Raw genomic sequence first — 22,501 nt, forward strand, 5'->3', positions numbered from 1 at the left:
ATCCAGTGTATTTATTTACATTAATGTAAATATATTCAGGTCAAAATTTATTGCTAACAAATTTATACTGATTTAAATGCAAATGTATAAGTTACATGTTAAAATATAACATCTGATGTCTTTGGTGGGTGTTCCAGTAGAAGACAGACGATTCATTCTGAAGCTAACTCGGCTGACACAGTTCTCATGAGCGTAATTTTCAATCAATGCTTGCTGTATCCTGATCCGTGGCCATAACCATACCCATGGCTGAAGCCTAATCCCAGGCCGTAGCCAGAGCCAGATGCATAGCCAAAACTGTGTCCAGAACCGTAGCCGCCTCCTAAACCTCCGCCGATGCCGCCTCCGTAGCCGCCGATGCCGCCTCCAATCCCGGAAGCGTAGCTAAAGCCCCCGGCGCCGCCGAAGCCGCCTCCTTGGCCAGAGGAGATGAACACTGGCCTAGTGACGGTGACGGGCTGAGGCACTGGCACAGCCACGGGCTGAGGCACTTGCACAGGGACCGCCTGAGGCACGCTGACGGGGTAGGGCTGAGGGACTGGCACAGGCACGGCCTGAGGCACAGGCACAGCTACTGGCCTGGGCACACTCACAGGGTACGGCCTGGGCACAGATACAGGTACGGGATGAGGGACACTGACGGGGTAGGGCCTGGGTACCGACACTGGGACGGGCTGTGCTACAGGTACGGGCACGGGCCTGTTGACGGTCACAGGTACGGGCTGGGCCACTGGAACCGCTACTGCTTGAGTCACGGTCCTCACTGCCGGAGCTGACACCGCCACTCCGATACCAGAGCCGATACCAAGGCCGGCACCTGAGCCAAACCCAATGGCGGAACCGAAGCCAGAGCCGTATCCAAGACCACCGCCCAGGCCGTAGCCGCCACCATAGTCGCCTCCGTAGCCGCCTCCATAGCCACCTCCGTAGCCGCCACCATAGCCGCCCCCGTAGCTGCTACCATAGCCGCCTCCGTAGCCGCCACCATAGCCGCCTCCGTAGTTGCCACCATAGCTGCCCCCCTAGCCGCCACCATAGCCGCCTCCGTAGCCGCCACCATAGCCGCCTCCGTAGCCGCCACCATAGCCGCCTCCGTAGTTGCCACCATAGCTGCCCCCCTAGCCGCCACCATAGCCGCCTCCGTAGCCGCCACCATAGCCGCCTCCGTAGCTACTCAGTAGACCTCTCTTCTCATGCTTTTTTTCTTCAGTGGTTGAGGCCCGGACTGTGGCTATGACAGCCAGCAAGATGGCGGAGGCCTGCGAACAAACGAAAAATTATCTTATCTTTTAAATAAAATATAATTATAAAAAGTATTATTTTATGTACTCCTATATGCATTTTAAGTTTAGAAGTAAATTATGAAATTTTGTTTTGAAGTTACGTAGCATGCAGCATCTCCTAAATTATTCATAGATTCTTTTACTATATATATATATCAAAGTATTTATATCACCTTTACCATTAACATAAACAGGTTATAGTTAATGAACCTTCATTAAACTAAGCTTGTGGTTTTGCAAGCGAGTATAAAGTATATCTGCCTTATGTGAGTTTAGACATCTGGCTTACGGACGAGCGCGGTAATCGCACACGTGTTTCAAGTCTCGACTGTCGCCGACGCCAGGGCCTAACAGCCTGCTGCACTCACCAGAAGCAGTCTCATGGTTGCGCCGAGTGTGTGTGGAGAGTCGAGGATGACTGCTGTCTCGCTGCGGTCCCGCTGGTTTTATACGCCTTGTTCGGCAACTGCTCGCTTTCATAACACCCACCGCTCCCTCCCTTCCTGCTCCGACTGGCGGCAGTTTGTTCTGCCTTGTTTCCTGGGCACGCATTCTCACCATGTTTAATCCGCATTAATCCGCTTATGTTAGCAGTAAAATCGATTATATGCATGATGAGTCTAGATTGCTGCCTACCACATTCTAATACTATATTTTTTATTTTAATATAAATCTTCCTTAGATAAGCCTTGTTATCCGTCGGTACCTTAGTAGCTCCATCGTCGACGTCTATCTTGCAAGAATTCATGGCTTTGCAAGTCCTGCCATGTCTTTGTAAGGTATCACTTTGCGTAATCAACTTGCCACACCGAACACTACTTAACATTTTAAGAAGCCATTCATCTCATGTCGTTTAGCACACTTACTCTGGAAAATTCCTTCCTGCAGAAACTGCACATGGGTTCATACGATAAAGCTTCAGGGATCGGTCCGGAATCCATATTAGCTTCTATGACTCTGGCCAGATGCATACTGAAGTTCATATTAAAATCAAATACTTAACTAGGAATTTAAATAATCCATCAGCGAGAGAAATGTTTTCATTTTAAAAAATTTATGCTCCAAGTAGTTCTGCTATTTTACCAACACATGTCGCATCATGAAGTGACTATCAATATTTCGTCAAAGAGAAATAATTTATCTCATGCAAAAACATGATGAAAGTAGTTTTGATTCATGCCTAAAGATTTAGTCTCGCGTTATTTTGAAGTAAATATATATTAATTTTCATTTGGGATGCGGGATTCTCTCTCGCGATCTTTGAGAGCCAGGGCTTCACTAGATCTCAAGAGGAAAAGGAATCATCTTGCATGATAGTTTTTCTCAGCGGGTTTGAAGCATATTAATAGACTGAGTAAAAAATATTTCCGTTTGTATTCCACATTATAAAAATATTATTAGTCCTAATTTGGTAACAGGAACTCAGGAACCAAAATAATTTTTCTCATTGTATCTCAAGTCAGAAATAATATAATTCCACAGAAATAGTCTATAATAAGTAGTTTCTCCGGCTACTGGGTTCTGGGTGTTGAGCCTGAGCCCAAAGAAGTATAACTTCAAAACCTTTTTTTAAGTTATATTTCTTTAGGTGAATTATTAATAAGTTATGAGAGTATATTGTTACGACGCGCACGCAACATACAATGAAATTTTAACGGGCTGAAAAAAGGGTAAATACAAATAAAAATTATATATGTACCTACTTTTAAATCTTATACGTCAATGCTATTAAATACTGGCTCATATCGTTAAAAAAAAGTTATTTATTTTTGAAGTGAATCTTCTAATGCGACTTCCAGCAAGGTTTTGTTAAACGTTTAACGCTACCATGGAGAAAGCACTGTTGCGTTAAACGTTCAACGCTCCTGGGGAGGGGGAATAGAAAGAGACAGCGAGAGTGAATGCGTGGCACTCGAACGCATACGCGTAGTATACCTGTTACAGGCCAGCGCGAGCGTTAGCAACGAGTAGCGTCCAATATTCCAACGCAAGAGGGAGAGAGAAAGAAAGATACACAAAGGTAGAAAGTAGGAGAGAGAAAAAGAGAGTGAGTCGGTAAATCCCAAGCACATGCGCGTGGTATTCTTGCTATGCAGCGAAGTAAACAGTGAAGTTTCACTTCTTCCGCACGGAGGGACTCCACGCACTATTTTTTTAATATTAGAAATTGTGTACGCTTTTACAAGTGTATTTTTAAGTGTATTTATATAAGTGAGGTTGGGTTATACTTCTTTATACACGCTATGAAAAAATGATGAGAATGAATTTTTATGATGCGGGCGCAGCATGCAACAAAAATTGACAAAATGAAAAAAAAAGGGGTACATGAAAATAAAAATAATTTATGTGCTCTTAAATAATATAGATTGATATAGCATACAAGTCCATATAATTATAAACATTAATTTACTATGAACTAGCTGAAATACCCGGCGTTGCCCGGCCTAAAAAATCATAATACAAGTAACATAAAGTCTGCAGGACATACACTTGAAAAAAGGAAAATTTTGATTTTGAATTTCCATTGATAACACAATCTTGGTGCATCGAGGATACGCATCAGAAAAACTGGGACCCCAATCTTCAGCTTAATTTTGTGGGAAGGCTGGTAACCCCCTAGGTAAGACGTGACTGACGACTGACGCACGTTACAAATTCAAGGCAATGCCATTAATTCATGAAGTTCTGAACTAAACGTTATTAGCGCCTTTAGTTCGCTGACAGTCGCGAGTTTCACTAAGCGAAAGGTTTCGCCAAGAAGGATAGGAATTTGCAAGACCTTACTTTATGACCGTGTGGCGAACATACATAAATGAGACAAACTCACCGTTTGTCTGTCTATGACCTACCTCCTATCATTTTCTCTTATAAAACTGAGTTTACCTTGTTTCACATCCTTAGAAATGTATTTTTATTATTATATATAGCAAATATCGTAATAGAACAATATGGGAAACACTGGACAATTAGCATAAGTGAAGCGCGAGACAATTTACTGCATTGCTTTCAAGATATTTTACACTCCACGCCGCTAGATGCCACTACTGTAAACTAATTTTAACCCACTTAATACGTAGCTACACTACACACCGCCAGGTTCGCTGGCATCACTTGTCTCGCGTATTTTTTTTTACAAGTTTCCCATATTTTTCCTATTACAATATTTGTATGTAGTCTATGTCTTTTTCCGACCCATAAAAAATCTACATGCAAAAAGTCATGTCGATCCGTTGCTCCATGGCTGCGTGAAAGAAGGACAAACATACAAACATATTTATGCATTTATAATATTATTAGGGATATTAGTGATATATATTGTGTTTATAAACTTTTTCAAGTGTATTTTCATGTGTATTCATATAAGTGAGGTTATATTCCAATATGTATAATGATGCCAGATTGCTTGTAAGCTTCCATTGTCGCTGGCAGGGAGTGTGTGGAAATTATGTATTCTTCTGTCTGTTTTCATGGGAATGTTTGTGAGGTTTTATTCATGTATGTATAATTTATTTGAATTATAAATTATAAATTATGACATTATTATATAATAAATGATTAAAATTAATGTATTCGAATTACATTCAGCATATTTATAAATTTTTATTAATAATACATATCTCGATTATTTTACTAAATTAATTAATTTTATACATATGTTAGTAAAATTTAAATTTAAATTTCTAATTTGTTTAAATTTATTATTTAAAAACTGTATCTATAATATTAAACCATACATTTATTATTGTATTTCTATTAATTATTTGCATGCAAATTTAGAGTTAGATTTTTATTCTGGTATGTAATTATAACTTCTAACGCACGTATATAGATACATACACATATTTATTTATTTTGGTTTTAATTTAAACATACTTATCCATGAAGATGAATGTACATCCAAACGAGAGTTATTTTTGTTGAATATGTGTCAAAATGTGTTTCCTTTTTGTTGAATGTATGTCCAATGTGTTTCTCGTTTATTTTGTTGTATGTGTCTCTAACTATATGTCCTTGATGATTAATGTCTGTCTAAATGTGTGTCCTTCTTGATAAATTTGTGTCCAATGTGTGTCCTAGATGACAAAAAATATACACCTGTATGTACTAGATGACAAATGTTAGTCCTGTTGTATATCTTTTTTGTTGAATATGTGTCCAACATGTGTTGTAGATAACGAAAGTATATTAAATGCGTGTCCTGGATGACAAATGTATGTCCAACTATGTGTCCTTGATGATAAATGTCAGGCTACGTATGTTTCCTTTTTATTAAATGCGAGTTAAATTTTTGTCCTAGATGACTTAAGTGTTTACAACTTTGTGTACTATAATACGAATGTGAATCCAAATGTGGATCCTTTTTGTTTAATGTGTGTACACTATGAATAAAGTATGTCATAGATGGTGAATGTGTGTCCAAATGAGTGTCCTAGAGGACGAATGTGTGGTAGATTGGTATCATACATGTTGAAACCGTGACCAAATGTGTGTTATTTTGTTGAATGTGTGCCCAACATTTGTCCTTGAAGACGAAAGTTTGTCCAGCTGTGTGTCCTACTGTGTTGAAATAAAATAAATACTTACTTACTTATAAATTAATTCTAATATATTTAAAATCAATCTATTATTAATTGAATTTTTGTCCTAATTAAAATTTACATATATATTACTGTAAGGGAAGAAAAATAGTGTTAAAAAATTCATATTTACCTTTGTAGGCACAATATGTAAATAATTCTAAGTTATTCTTGCTAGATGCATTGAGTTAGAAACATTAAAAATATTTTCGCCGCATGGAATATGAGAAAATGTTTTATCAATCATTTTGATTAATTAGAAAACGTATGGAATTTTATGTACATTAAGTTTTTAAGTTGTTCCAGAAGTTAACAGAAGTAAACCAGATAAAATAGATACTTCGTAAACTACCTATGCCTGTAGGCTGTGCAAAAATGATTTTATTTTAAAATCAGATTTTGGTAATATTACATAATTTATTTTATATTTAATTAACTGTTTATTAATTTAATGATAGTTTAAGAATATATTCATTAATTTTCCAGGTACCTTCATAAATAACAAAATTAAGTAAATGCACCTCTTTATCAGAAATTTTCTTCCAAATGTAGTACCGCTTCTTGTAATTCAAGAAATAAAAGATCACTGTACCGGTTGTTGTAATTCAAAAAATAAAAGATCACAATACCGGAGGTTGTAATTCAAGAAATAAAACGTTACTAGTGTCAGCTTGCAAGTTGTTAGATATTTGTGTTTTTAAATAGTTGTGTACTGAGGATCCACATTACGTTTTATTGTTTTCGTCTGCATTAACTTGTACCCATCAATTCGTTTAACATAATATGCATTCACAAATAATAATAATAATATTAATGATTTATAAAAAAAACATTTCCAGTGCGTTTCCATTCTAATGCTCATATTATAGGTAGTTTTACTTAAAGACCTCTACATTTCTGTCTGTACTTCGCGTAGCACGGAGCCGACGATGCCTAGAGCCGTGAAATTTGATACGCTGATTCTCCAGGATGCGTCTGTTTTAATTTTGAAGCTACGTTTTCAAAGTTGTTTTTAGTTTTGTTTAATTCAATTTTCTTAGATTTCGACCACATTTTCTCGATAATATCCATGGCAACAGCTGTCGCATTTTCGATTAAGTTATCTTCATCACCTGGCCATGGCTATTGCATTGTGCTTTTTTAGTCTCCTGGCCATGGCTGTTCCATTATGCTTTCTTAGTCTCCTGGCCATGGCTGTTGCATTATGCTTTCTTAGTCTCCTGACCATGGCTATTGCGTTGTGATTTCTTAGTCTCTTTCAATGGCTATTGCATTGTGCTTTCTTAGTCTCCTGGCAATGGCTATCACATTGTGCTTTCTTAGTCTCCTAGCAATGGCTATCACATTGTGCTTTCTTAGTCTCCTGGCCAGCGACTGATCAAGAGTTCTGACCACCCTAGGCTAGTTATGAGGACGCGCCCCCGCTAGGTGTGTGTGTGTTACGGTCGGCCTAAAAAGTAGTATATTAGTTTTGACTTTGTTTACTAGTGTGAAAATTTTAACATGGTTCATACAACCTTTACAAGTTTTCAGATCGATCTGCAAGCGAAACTAACGTTGTCCTTTAATCTGCACGACATTAAATCTTAGGGTGGCAAACCATTTTTTTAGCTGACCGTACATAAAGGCAAAACACCTCACGCATTTACGACCAAAATCATGACAAGTGATTGCAGGCTACCAAGTAGGAAACCAAATCCATGTCGTGTTTGGCCGCATTACTTGTATTGGCTTAGTTTATATAGACAACTTAATTGTAACGGCCATTTACCATGAGCGTGGTCATCTAGTGTGTGAAATTGCTTCGACTTCAAGTATTTTTTTAAATTTTACACTTCTGTTGTTATCTTTAAAAAATACGAGAGGCATCATAGGTATACTGGTGAAACATTTTTGCAAATGATTAATGATTTATTTGAAAATTATAGTAATTAAGTAAATATTATTAGCTTATACAAAAGTACTTTTTCGTGCTTTAGCGTTTGCAAATATTTCGACAATTTTTTTCAAATTTAATAGTTTGTAAAAAATCATTTTCTATGTAGGTACATTAGCGAGAGCGCTGCAAGTTTTTGCTGGTGGAGTGTGGAGCACAAGTAATTTTCTTTTAAGTGCTGAAAAAGTCCTTTCCCAGCTTTAGGTGGTATCACTCATTGTCAAAAAAATTCTTAATATTATCTCCACATTCGGGAACATGCATGAAATATTAAAACTTTTTATAAACTGCAACAAACCCTTTGGGGTTCTGGCAGAAATAGAATGCTCGACCTCGGTGTCAGATTTTAAAAACTGCTCCAAATGGACGCATTCTTCTGCAAAGGTTTCTTCTAAATCAGTGGCATATAGTTGTTTTAACTCCTTTGCTTATTTCTAATAAATTCACTGTCGTCTAGTTCATGCAGTTTCCATAAGAAACCAAACTTTGTGTTTACTGTATTATAAATAACTAGCTGCCCGACCCGGCTTCGCACGGCTATACTAATGGAAAAAAATTAAGCCACATCTCCCATTTACAGTAATGGTAAATAAAAAAAATTCAGTGAAAATTTATTACAATGCTGTATAATGTACCGGAGAGAAAATGAATAGCACCGATGGTTTCCCGACTCGTGCACGCAAAGTACAACTGATGTACCCGTACTTCGCTACGGCAGTCTACAGGCAGATCACTCTTGCGCCGCTCTTTATATATGCCCCTCCTTGTGGGTACGCCACTGCCGCGCGATGCCCGTTGCCATGGAGACGCAGAAGGCATGAACAATGAAAAATCCTGTTCTCATGCAGACAAAGTACCAACTTTTGCCTGGTTTTAACCACCCATTGAATCTAATTTTCGGAAAATGTCATCCTGCGTAACATAAGGAACATTTCTGTGAAGTTTAAAGTCTGTAAAATATATATACTTGAAAAAAAGAGCAATTTTTGATATTTAAAGTACCCGCAAAATTTCAACGGTGATGAGGACTGCACCAACAATGAAATAGTCGTTGCCATAGAGACGTTTGAAGCATCAACAAAGCAACAGCCGTTGCCATGGTGATTTCCTATCAAAAACTGGAAATTTTGATATATTACGCACCCGAAACTCCCCTTGGGATCGGATTTCCGCAGAATCCTTTCTTAGTGAGCGTCTACATCACAAAATAAGTAACTATGCTAAATTTCAAGTCAATCGGGTGTATAGTTTTAGAGATCTCGTGATGAGTGAGTCAGTGAGTGGTATTTCGCTTATATATAATATAAGACTTCTAGCGCCTGCGGCATTGTCAACACACACTTCGTAAGTGTACTGCATGTTGTATCTAACCCCCTTCAACGCATTTGATTCTAAATTGGACTTTTAGTAAGGATCCCTAATGTTATTGATAATATAATATAGCCTATAGCCTTCCTCGATAAATGTACTATCCAACACTGAAAGAATTTTTCAAATCGGACCAGTGGTTCCTGAGATTAGCGGGTTCAAACAAACATACAAACTCTTCAGCTTTATAATATTAGTATAGATTTGCCGGTTTTTTAAGTGCACTTTAAGACAATAAATAGCTGCATAATAATTATTAACGATGAAAGATCGTCTCCCTTCTAACTCAATGTGCCCCATTTTAACTTCATCAAAATGAAATTTTGGTTTATTTCTTCTTCTTACATCTTTTTTGTATGTGGTCACTTCGCATCTCTTGATTGCCTCTGATTCAAAAATTTTGAACTCTTTTTCGTCACGCAACGTATCAAGATAAGCATGTAAGTTCTCATAAAGAGTAGCAACGTTAGATAAATCAACAGATCTTGCTTTTAGCTGTGCACTAACGATTTGAAACTTTACGAGCACAGAGTTCCAAAAGCACTACATTACTGTAATTTCTAGAGCTTTCATTTTTCTAATATTGCTTTTGCTTCTATTTTGGTCTCTTTACTTTGATTTTCATCTCCGCAAATAGAGTTTAATGCTTCTAGAACTTGTTTGTATGAACTGTATAAGGCTTTGCTTGCATCTGATCGCGCACTCCATCGAGTTTTCGATAGATTTTTTTAGAACCGTCGAATCTTCATCCAATTTGGATAACAAAATTTGCCATCTGCTTGTAAATCCAGAAAAAAAAAATTGTTGAGTTTTTGTTTCAGCGTAAAAAAGCAGCTGTCTCGTCACTACTTTCCGCGGCAGCCGATCCCACGAGTTGGAGAGAATGCGCTGTACAAGGAACAAAAGTAGCCGGAGGATTTACAGCTTTAATTCTTGACTGTAGACCTTTGTATTGACCAGGCATATTGCTAGCATTATCATAACTTTGGCCACGACAGTCTTTAATATCAAGTTCCAAAGTTTTATCAATTGTCGCAAGGACAGCCTTCTCCATGTCTTCACCTATTCACCTTTATGACCGCAATTGGGTAAAAATGTGACAAAGCGTTCGAAAGGTTCCCCGTCAGGCAAAATATAACGAATTATAAACGTCAACTGATCGGTGTGTGAAATATATGGAGTAAAATCAATGCTATCGAATAATATTTTGCTTTTTTATTTCTCCTATAATCGAAAGTCGAACTTCGTCAGCGAGAAGTAAAATAAATTAATCGATTATAGAGGATGACCAGTACGATGGAGAACCTCTGCCTTTTTGTCCTAATCTCACCAAATGCTCAGCCATGAAAGGATCGAATTTAGATATAAGCTTAATAGAGCCAAGAAAATTTCCGTTTAGTGCAGATCCAATAATTTCATTTTGACCGTGAAATGGAAGCCCACTAGAAGCTAAAAACTTAATTGTTTCTATGACACGTAGTAATACATTTCGGCAATAAGTTATTTCTTCATTATATTGTTTGATTATTTGGGTATCCTATCGTTGAAAAAGTTTTCCTCTACATACACATTGTTCCAAACATTTACGATGATCCGGAGAATTGTCATGATAGTTATTAAAGTAGAATTTTTCCTGTCATTAAATCCACTTTTGGCAAATACGGATGTTCCTCCATATAATTTGCAAGGACCACAAAACACGTGACCTGTGGATTCTGAGTACACTAACCAGCTTCTCTTCACAATTTCGCCATTAACAAGCTTTATCTCAAACATATTTTTAGATAGAAATCTTTTTTTTGACTTTTATACTGCCTTTCTGATCTGGAAAAATCTAATTCTTAGTTTTGTTCAAGTCCTTTTTTAACAATATAAACTATAAATTAATCGTTTACTTGCCACAGTGCAGGGTCACTTGACGGAATAGACGGTTTTTCTTCTATTAGAATTTCGTCTTCATGGTGATCGTCGGCGTCGTCGCTACTATAGGGCTAGTGTTGGACGGAGAAACGTAAGAACAGTCCGCGGTAGAGGGATGAGGGCAAGAAATCGCTGGCGATAGTGCAGTATTCGTCACCGTTTTGTTCCTTTCTGCACAGGTCGTAAAAAATGTTTCTAGTTTACGAGTATGTTTTAAAATGTTTTCTATCTTCTTTTCCTTTTCTTTTGCTTTTTTTCTGTATTCTGCTCCACTTGGATTTTTTACTATCGAACTACTCTCATTACCACTCATAGTCTAAAAAAAACACGGAAACCCTAAGGAAAGGACAATAAATATCAATCACAAAGAAAACGAATATACTCGAGCGCGTGATATGACGGACGAACGACGATTAACGAAAGAGATAAGACAAATGAATGAAGCGTGGCAAAGAATACTAACTATTAACCACCGGGGAGTTGATGTGTTTCATCGCGCGCGGCGAGCTGCGCTGTTGCCAGCTCACTCACTCGCTCGACCACCGACCGATTCGAGTGACAAGTCAGTGTTTGTTTTACGCGCGCTTTTTAAAATTTCAAAATTTATTGTTAAAATCAGTTCAGAGCGCAGTTTGTTTTAGTGTTTTGTCTCGGTCTAGTTGAAATATGTAGGGTAGATGCAATGATGCTAGATTGATAGTGCATGCGAAGACACGATTTCAGCGCCCCCCTCCGCGCCCCCCCGTAACCCGCGTCCCAGGCTGCAGCCGAATTAACCTATTAGCCTAAGGGTTAATCAGACCCTGCTCCTGGCAATGGCTGCGACAGTGCCTCATTCGTTTTCAAATCATATTTACGTCTTTCTGTAATCATATTTCCCATCATATTGACACATTACTGGTTAAATAAATTATAATTTGAAGGATTTTAAAAACTGTTGATCCAAGATAATGTCTTATATTTCTTTTATATTTATTTTTATATTTCTTCCTGTTTATCTGAGTTCTAAATATTCCTTTAATTCATAAGTTGATTTTTAAAATTCAAATTATTTAGTTTTATTAGTTAATTTGTTTATTTTGCTTGATTAATTAATTTAATCTCTCGGTATACAGCTTTTTGTAGGAGGGATTTCGTAAAAAAAAAAAATGGAAAGGAAGTCGATGAACGGTAATGTGTTACAAAGATGGTGGACCCACGTGCAGCAACATATACCCGTATATAATCACGTTCGTAAACATTAGAGGGGACATACCAAATGTATCGGTGTGCAAATTAAACTTTATGATAGTGAAACTACCCTGGGATATATCTGGAAACTAAAATAGACACAATAAAAGTAACCACAAGTTTTTAAATACCTAAACATTTTGGCATTACAAAAATTATAATACATTTTCACATTCTGAATTCCCAAGAGGCTTTGTAGCACAGTGGTAGAGCGCGCGCTTGTTAACCTCAAGGGACGGGGTTTGAATCATGTCACTTTTTAATAACATTATAATATAAGGATAGTAATCTTGAATAACCTCAATAAGGTTAAGGTTTGTTTATAGTAAATAAGTGCAGACTGATTTCAGTCGTTTAAGGTAATACAAATATACAAACACTAGCTGCCCGACCCAGCTTCGCACGGCTATACAAATGGAAAAAAATTAAGCCACATCTCCCATTTACAGTAATGGTAAAAAAAAACATTCAGTGAAAATTTATTACAATGTTGTATAATGTACCGGAGAGAAAATGAATAGCACCGATGGTTTCCCGACTCGTGCACGCAAAGTACAACTGATGTACCCGTACTTCGCTACGGCAGTCTACAGGCAGATCACTCTTGCGCCGCTCTTTATACATGCCCCTCCTTGTAGGCACGCCACTGCCGCGCGATGCCCGTTGCCATGGAGACGCAGAAGGCATGAACAATGCAAAATTCTGTTCTCATGCAGACAAAGTACCCACTTTTGCCTGGTTTTAACCACCCATTGAATCTAATTTTCAGTTAATGTCATCCTGCGTAACATAAGGAACATTACTGTGAAGTTTAAAGTCTGTAAAATATATATACTTGAAAAAAAGGGCAATTTTTGATATTTAAAGTACCCGCAAAATTTCAACGGTGATGAGGACTGCACTAACAATGAAATAGTCGTTGCCATAGAGACGAATGAAGCATCAACAAAGCAACAGCCGTTGCCATGGTGATTTCCTACCAAAAACTGGTAATTTTGATATATTACGCACCCGAAACTCCCCTTGGGATCGTATTTCCGCAGAATCCGTTCTTAGTGAGCGTCTACATCACAAAATGAGTAACTATGCTAAATTTCAAGTCAATCTGGTGTATAGTTTTAGAGATCTCGTGATGAGTGAGTCAGTGAGTGGTATTTTGCTTACATACACACACACACACACCTACACACACACACACACACACACATATATATATATATATGTGTGTGTGTGTGTGTATACAAGTCCTTGTCAGAATTGTAACGGGAGAGGAAAATTATCGATCGTCCGAAAAATGAATATTAATTAAAAATAATAAAAATAATTCTAGTAAAACAAACAAATTAAACACAGAGATAAGAAAAAAAACAATAGTTTAGGTTTGCGATTTAAAGTGATAAAAAGCATTTAAATACTAATTGAAATCTTTTGAGGGTACTGATTGCTTCGTTGTTAATATCACACGGGTGTTTTTTACTTGTATGAGAAAATTAAGAATGATAAGGCATCTAGTGCGTGGCAACAATGTTAATAGGCAATAGGAAATAAACGTTTAGCGCCTGTGGCATTGTCAACACACACTTCGTACGTGTACTGCATGTTGTATCTAACCCCCTCCAACGCATTTGATTCTAAATTGGATTTTTAGTAAGGACCCCTAATGTTATTGATAATATAATATAGCCTATAGCATTCCTCGATAAATGTACTATCCAACACTGAAATAATTTTTCAAATCGGACTAGTGGTTCCTGAGATTAGCGCGTTCAAACAAACAAACAAACAAACTCTTCAGCTTAATAATATTAGTATAGATATACTCAGTGTTATAACGTGTGTTTTAAAATTGTTTCAGGTTAACATTTTAGTAATGCCACAAAAGTATAACTTCTAACGTGTGCGTAAACTTTAAAGCATTAAATAATTACTGAATTATAAAAAACATGGGCACTATTCTATTAAAATTCATTGTAAAATATCAGGTCTAAAGCTGGAGTTTTATCGGAGCAGTTTTTAGTAGTTTAAAATATTAGGTGGTTTCGTGCTGCGAAGTGATCTTTGAGTTCGATGGTGGCAAGCAATGTTTCAGTCAGCAAATTACAGAATCGGGCGGAGAACGTATGTGTTTGTTTCGCGTCCAGAAAATTTGTTGTTTTAAAAGGGACTTTATATTTTTATAAGTTTATTTATCACGCTCGGCATTATTTTAAAGAATTATACGTTAAATTTCGTGTTCGAGTTTTGTATCACGAACAACATGAGATCAGATTAAATCTCTCGTTACCGATGTTTAAATGTTTACATATTACTGGCGAGTAATGAAACACTCGCTCACATATTTTTTTTTCTCCGTTCGAAGCGTGGCGGTTGCGTACCAGCGAGGTGAAGCATGTACAGTGAGCATGTTCTGCTGTACTGCCGCAGCAAAGTTAAGGTGCTGGCTAATAGTCATATAAGCTCATAAATATATATGTTCATAGTCAAGAGCTATTTATCATAGGTTTTTTAAAGCCATGTCGATTAATGGCTAGCTTTTTTGTAAATGTTAAGGGATCTAACAACTTAGTTTTATTAATCATGTTTTACACATAAAGCTACATTGGTTTTAATTTATTCTATAATATAAAAAAATACTTTTTTTACGTCTTACAAGAAGTCAAGAAAAGTCCGTAACTACTACATATGATAGCGATATACATAAAAAAATTGTAGACGAAATTGGCTTTGAAATAGGCCTATATCACGTTATGGCAACAATTGGGTTTTTCGGTTAGGAATTCACAAAGGTGAGTGGGATATAGAGTTATGTTAAGTTTATTTTCTTAATCAACGTATATTAGATTGTAATATTTATTAGAAATTTAACTTAAACAATAGTATGTGGACAAAGTTTATTCCAAGGAATGCAGATTTAAATTCTTTATGACAGTTTGCTATTGTATAAGCAAATATTACACACATTATAACCAAATCAGAAAGACAAAGCAATATATCATTAATCAATTTTGGCTATCATGTATAATGTAATAAATAACTCTGAAACAATTATAACATTTCAAACACTCATAAAAAATATATGATGACATTATCTTAGTGAGAAATAGGTAACGCTTAATAAATTTTAAGATAAAAATGACTATAATAAAGTTTTCTTTAGGCATATCTAAAATATGCATAAGTTAATGTAAAGAAATACTACAAAATATTATCAAACATTATTTATTTACATAAAAGTAAATATTAAAAGTAAGAATTTCTTGTTAACAAATATATATTTTTTAATCGCAAAGGTATAACATGTTAAAATATGACATCCGATGTCCTTGGTGGGTGTTCGAGTAGAAGACAGACGATTCATTTAAGCTGACTCGGCTGGCACAGATCTCATGAGCGGAATTTTCAATCAGTGCTTGCTGTATCCTGATCCGTGGCCATAACCATACCCATGGCTGAAGCCTGATCCCAAGCCGTAGCCAGAGCCAGATGCATAGCCAAAGCTGAGTCCAGAACCGTAGCCGCCTCCTAAACCGCCGCCGATGCCGCCTCCAATCCCGGAAGCGTAGCCAAAGCCCCCGGCGCCGCCGAAGCCGCCTCCTTGGCCGGAGGAGATGAACACTGGCCTAGTGACGGTGACGGGCTGAGGCACTGGCACAGCCACGGGCTGAGGCACTTGCACAGGGACCGGCTGAGGCACGCTGACGGGGTAGGGCTGAGGGACTGCCACAGGCACGGCCTGAGGCACAGGTACAGCTACTGGCCTGGGCACACTCACAGGGTACGGCCTGGGCACAGATACAGGTACGGGATGAGGGACACTGACGGGGTAGGGCCTGGGTACCGACACTGGGACGGGCTGTGCTACAGGTACGGGCACGGGCCTGTTGACGGTCACAGGTACGGGCTGGGCCACTGGAACCGCTACTGCTTGAGTCACGGTCCTCACTGCCGGAGCTGACACCGCCACTCCGATACCAGAGCCGATACCAAGGCCGGCACCTGAGCCAAACCCAATGCCGGAACCGAAGCCAGAGCCGTATCCAAGACCACCGCCCAGGCCGTAGCCGCCCCCGTAGCCGCCTCCATAGCCACCTCCGTAGCTACTCAGTAGACCTCGTTTCTCATGCTTCTTTTCTCCAGTGGTTGCTGGCTGGGCTGCGGCCACGGCAGCCAGCAAGATGGCGGATAACTGAGAGCAAACGAAATCTCCGTTACTTTTACCCACATACTATAGCTACGCATGCTTAAGTTTGGTTGGTTAGTTTGCCTTTCACAAATCGTTGCTAAATCTATAATATAAAAATGAATCGCAAAATGTGTTGGTAAGCGCATAACTCAACAACGCCTGGACCAATTTGGCCAATTTTTTTTTTAATGTTCTTTGAAGATCAAAGATGGTTTTTACGGCGAGAAAAATTCGAATAATTGCCGGAAAAACCCTAAAACCAGCCCTTATCTTTTTCCCATACAAACGTTTTCTAACTAAAACGAGCACTCATTGTTGTTTAAACAATGTAGGTATGTTCCTAACGTCAAAGAGTCAATTTGCACTTTATTACCTCTGTACAAAGTTCAATCATATCTATCAAAACAGTGTGCGTTGGAGCACAGATAAAAAAAAAAACCGAAATTGAATAGTTCAATTTGGTCGGCTTCGCGATATTATTTCATTTGTTTTACTTTAAAATGCATCAGTTTTCAAGTAATTACATCAGTCAAACAAAACCAGCGTTACCAAAAGTATTTCATAAGTTTAAGTTTTTGTTATTTCATTTCCCTATTTTAAATACAGCTTGAAGAATTTGACTCCAAGTCATATCAAATTTAAAAAAAGTTGAAACAACAACAAACTGTCAATGTCAGTGTTTTTTTTTTCTTGGATTTTAGGTTACCTACCCTAATGAGTTTGCTTTTGTCAACTTATACACGAAACAAATTCTTACCTATATAGTGTTTTGTGCAGTGTTCATTTACCTATGATCACTAATTATTGCATGTGACAAAATAATCTATAATAGGCCTATAGATATGCCTCCTATTAGACGAATCAATTTAGGTAGAATAACCCGAGATGCTACAAACCAAGCTAATTACCGATCTAATCATGCACTACAATGAAAATAAAAATTATTATTTTTCACATGATTAACAATAAAGATATTACTAATTTTTTTATTTATCTTTTTATTTATATGTTTTATATTTAATTATATTTCTTATTCACAACAGCCTATCACCAGGGTGCCCCGACTATAAAATATGTAGGAACAAAAAAAATGTCACATTACCAATCATTTTGACAGGACTTTATTGCAATTTAATTAGGCAGTACGAAGTCTGCCAGGTCAGCTAGTTATAGATATAAATAAATGTTAACTCGAAAACTGAAGCAGGGTTGAGGCAGTGTTGTATATGTAATATTTTTTGCATTTTTTTCATTACAAATAATTTCTTATATTCATGATATGTCACTAATCTTTATGGTACCTGACACCTCGACTAAACAGTAAGATTTAAAATAAGTTATAAATAAGTAAAAAAACCGATAATATTAATTTACTGTCACCCACATTGCGAAGTTGCTCATGTTAGCTAGAATTTGGATATTGAGGCAAATAACTCAGAAATCTTTTATGAAAACTTAAATTATAACATATTTATCATTACAGTAACATAAATCGGTTCTAGTTAATGAACCTTCATTAAACTAAGCTTGTGGTTTTGCAAGCGAGTATAAAGTATATCTGCCTTATGTGAGTTCAGACATCCGGCTTACGGACGAACGCGGTAATCGCACACGTGTTTCAAGTCTCGACTGTCGCCGACGCCAGGGCCTAACAGCCTGCTGCACTCACCAGAAGCAGTCTCATGGTTGCGCCGAGTGTGTGTGGAGAGTCGAGGATGACTGCTGTCTCGCTGCGGTCCCGCTGGTTTTATACGCCTTGTTCGGCAACTGCTCGCTTTCATAACACCCGCCGCTCCCTCCCTTCCTGCTCCGACTGGCGGGAGTTTGTTCTGCCTTGTTTCCTAGGCACGCATTCTCACCATGTTTAATTCGCTCCTGTTCTGTGTGGAAAAATGCAACATACACAGACTGCCCTATAACTCAAAGTCTAGGCCGTAAAATTCGGTTCCGAATTCAAAAAACCCAAACGTTTTAGAGTAATAGGCACTCTTTCAAAGATTTTTAATCCTCACCTTGCACTTAATTATTAAATACTGTGACTTAAAATGATTTGTTACACAATCATAAACAACTCTATTATTGATAAAAATAATATAAAACTCGCTATTCTTTTAAAGGAATAATTTTGGTGAACTTTTCAGCAAAAAAAAAGTTTTAATTTGGTAAATGTTAATAATAATAATACCGTAAAAAGTTCCTTTGCTAACCTAGCAAGTTACTTGAAATGTTCTCTACTTAAAAAATAGGTTACTTTTTTCACACTGTGAATAGTCGAAGTTACCCGATAAATTTTTTTTGCATAAGTCAAGCATATAACGTTTTTTCCCCAAATGTAGGCTATAGCATGTTTAGTTTTATTTTGAATTGATATCAATTGCTGTGTAATTTAAGATTGCGTAGCAAAAAACAAAATATAGCCACAGTGTCTTACGAACAATTTGGTGTATGGTGCGATTTTAAATACTCCGAAAAAATTAATATAACTTGAAGGAATCTTACGATACTATTTGAAATTTGGATTTTTTATTCAGAAACATTATTAGTTGTCCTATAAACTATTCTCGACTTGATGTTTAGTTATGGGATATCCGGTATATGATGGATCTAGATTCGACTGACAAACTTCTGCTGTATGTTTATTCCGAAGAAAAATATTCAATAAAATATAATAAAATTTTTAATCTGAAGTACTTTACAATGATGCATGTCCGAAGCTTCGATAGTACAATCAGATTCGAATTTTTTTAAATACTCGATAACACTTCTAAACGATATGAACTATTCGCTTTAAGCGAAGCTTCGTATCATTCAAGTCTTATACGTCACACATGCGATTTATTTTCTGTTAACTTAGGAAGATCGACCTTTCGCACGAGTGTGACTACATAAAAGATTAATCTAAAGAGTTACATAACCTATTGCAGCATTGTGTCGCCTACCGGGCTTATAAATTTTGTTTAACGAAATTATAAATGGATAAAGACGCAGAGAGATCATCACAATCTAAAGAAATACCGTCAAAAAGAAAAAAAAAATGAAACGTAGTGCAGTTTGGAATTTTTTTCACAGATGTTGGTGATTTTTCCGAACAATGCGATAAATGCAAACAATTGTTCAAATGCCCGCGTGGTAGGTTATATTACAATGATAATTGTATTGTTTTGATAATTTGTATGTCGTACAAAGCGATATAATTTATTATATGCTTGGTAATAACTGTTCTCCGATTGTAATGCAATATACAGCGTTAAAAAAGACAAAGTAAAACGCAGTTATGTCACGTTGCGACCACTCTAGAAATGTATTTTTTCCGCTCGTTTTCTTGTGCCTTCAAACTAATAACGTTTCATGTTGACTACTTTTAGACAATATTTTCGTCGTAACGTTCATAATAATGGTTTCGCGGGGATTTTTGAAGCCATGATGAAATAATTTGCTATAAAAGTGTTAATGTGTGTGTGGTAGGTTGATATTGTTTAGATAGCAAATTTGGCTATTTTACTCTCTTTCTACAATACCAAATTTTTCCCAAAACACGTATCGTATTATCGCTTAATTTTGAATAGTATTTTGATGTGGATGAGACTTTATTGATCTGTGGAATAAATAATTATTCTAGTTTTGGTGTTTTCTAATACAGTTAGAGTTAATCCAAAAAATTAAAAATACAGAAAATGGTATTTTTGAGTAGGCTACTAAAAAACCACAAAGAAATATTTTTAATGTTGCTAACCTTATCTAACAAAAAATGAATGCCAACTGACAGTATTTTAATTGGTAGCTATGCTTACCTAACCAATGGTTCAAGCGTTTAAACAATAGGGCCTATTTTATATATAGTAAAACACCCTAACCACCCATTCAAATGATTTAGAATATCTTAAATGTAGCTAAGCTAAGCTAACCTAACTTAACCTTACCTAAAGAAATGTTAAAACTGCAAACGACCGATTAACAACTTGAAATACTGCAATGAAGTGTACCAGAGTCATCAACTAAAATAAAAGGAACTCAAAATTAAAATTTTCATAACGTATTTTTCAGAAGAAAACATATTCTATAATATTGCACTAATTTTAATTGTCATCTGAGGGCAGTTTTGTTATTACAGATGATTTACATTTTAAAAATGAGAACAGTTGAATGCCTTTTGTTTAAATATTTAAAATATCACTTTTTATATTTTAAAAACACATCTAGTATATTTTATATGTTATATTGATTTTACAAATGACATCATTTACTCAAGAAAATGAGTATGACATATCAAAAAAATAATTCTTGCAGGCACTACAACAAGACTCCAGAACCATTTGGAGGCAAAACACACTGTGTTGTACAAGGAGCAATTGAAAGATAGAGAAAAAAAATTCATGAACTTGAAGAAACTTCTAAAAAGAAAAAAACACAATTGCTGCAATCTACTTTATCGACTATGTTCAGAAGTACGCAGAAGATGTCTCCAACCGATCCTAAAGCATAAAGTATTACAAAACAAATTGCCAAAATGTTGGCAACAAAACTTTTGCCTTATGAGTTTGTAGAAGGGCGTGGTTTTCAAGAATTAATGGGACACAAAATTGTTGCACCTACATATACAGTACAATGTAGAACTACTTTCTCTGAACATTACATTCCAGCTGTTTATGAGGAAAAGAAAATTGGTTGTCTGTAAAGTCGGTTTACGGACGATAGTTTAACGTGACAACGTCTTAACAAAACATTGATGAAATTATTTATCCAGAAGAAAAGGAAATATCATATTCGGCCTGAGACTGAGCCGTAATAGGTTTTTGCAACCAAACCAGTTAGGCATTAAAAAATATTATATTCTTTGAGGAAGATTTTTTTTTTAATTTTTCTATCTTTTGTATGATAAAATTTACCTCTGCATACTTTTATGAATAAAATTGAATCATTTTTATCGAATTATCACTATTTTGTATGGATACAAAGGAGTGAAATGAAATGAACAATTTAATTAATAAATTTAATTTTATTTGCATTCATTAATTCAAATATATTTATTACTTTTGAAAAGGTGCGTGCACCGTATTTATTTTTACAAGTACAAAAAAACTTCGCAGCTGACGGAATTGAACCTACAGCCTTTACATGGGAAATTAGCGACGCTGACCGCGCAGCCACGAGGCCATACTTTAAAACATATAGTTTCAGATGGTATACATAAATTTATAAAAATTTGGTTCATGGTAGGGGAATAATATTATTTCGTTTTTATAACACTATTTTATAACAAATACGCATCCAAAACACACCAAACTTATTTATAATGTGTTACAATATTTTTTAAAACATTGTGCAAAAGATACCGGGTGTAATTTGAATAATTATGTGTAACTGCAAAACACCATTGTTGGATCAAAACGTATTTGAATATTCAACATTACATTGATGAAAATTGGTGGACGATCGTTAAATTACATAATATTAATAATTCAAACGACGAAAATTTGATTGAAAAGTCAAATCGATGGTTCCAATCGAGTGGAAGAGAGATGCCACGCATGCGTACAATGAGAAAACAGGACACATCCGTAGTGGGACATCCGTAGTGGGACACATTTTCGTGCGTGCAGCCGGCGTTCATCGATTTATTAGACGTTGTCACGTCAAAAAAACAAACCCTCAAGGAAATGCTTGTACAAGATTTACCAACAATATCATCCATAGCATTTACATCTGATAGCTGGACTTCACGTTCAACAGTCAGTTACATCAGTCTTACCTGCCATTATCTCTGACCTGACTTCACTTCTGTGTCATTTGAAATGAGCAACACTGTTGCAAATGAATCCCACACAAGTGTTCATGTGGCTGATACCCTAAAAAATGTTCTAATTGACTGGGGAATCGACCCAGCAGTGTCACCTATACCATTATTCTGTATCACTGACAATGCCCATAATTTCAGACAGGCTTCTGCATCATTATTTAGTGATGGTTCAAGATCATGTTTTGCTCATAACTTCAAATTGCAATT

At 36.5% G+C, this 22,501-nt stretch overlaps 1 protein-coding gene across 1 annotated transcript; it reads right to left on the reverse strand.

Moving 5' to 3' along the window:
- Positions 1 to 203: 203 nt before the first annotated feature.
- LOC134535350 (pupal cuticle protein 36-like) lies at positions 204 to 18,181 on the reverse strand. The gene is made up of 3 exons (XM_063374421.1): positions 18,167 to 18,181; positions 15,758 to 16,500; positions 204 to 1,014 (listed from the first exon to the last, which is right to left on the reverse strand). The coding sequence occupies exons 1-3, from the start codon at positions 18,179 to 18,181 to the stop codon at positions 204 to 206; spliced, it is 1,569 nt and encodes a 522-aa protein (XP_063230491.1).
- Positions 18,182 to 22,501: the final 4,320 nt, after the last annotated feature.

The sequence above is a fragment of the Bacillus rossius genome, chromosome 8, assembly GCF_032445375.1.
Source record: "Bacillus rossius redtenbacheri isolate Brsri chromosome 8, Brsri_v3, whole genome shotgun sequence".
Classification (NCBI taxonomy): domain Eukaryota; kingdom Metazoa; phylum Arthropoda; class Insecta; order Phasmatodea; family Bacillidae; genus Bacillus; species Bacillus rossius.

What these genes read in the sequence shown, in the direction of transcription:
- LOC134535350 (XM_063374421.1), bottom strand. An exon ending in GGATCAGGCTTCAGCCATGG is followed by an intron (nt 1,015 to 15,757) that starts GTATGGTTATGG and finishes CTAGGGGGGCAG; the next exon opens with CTATGGTGGCAACTACGGAG.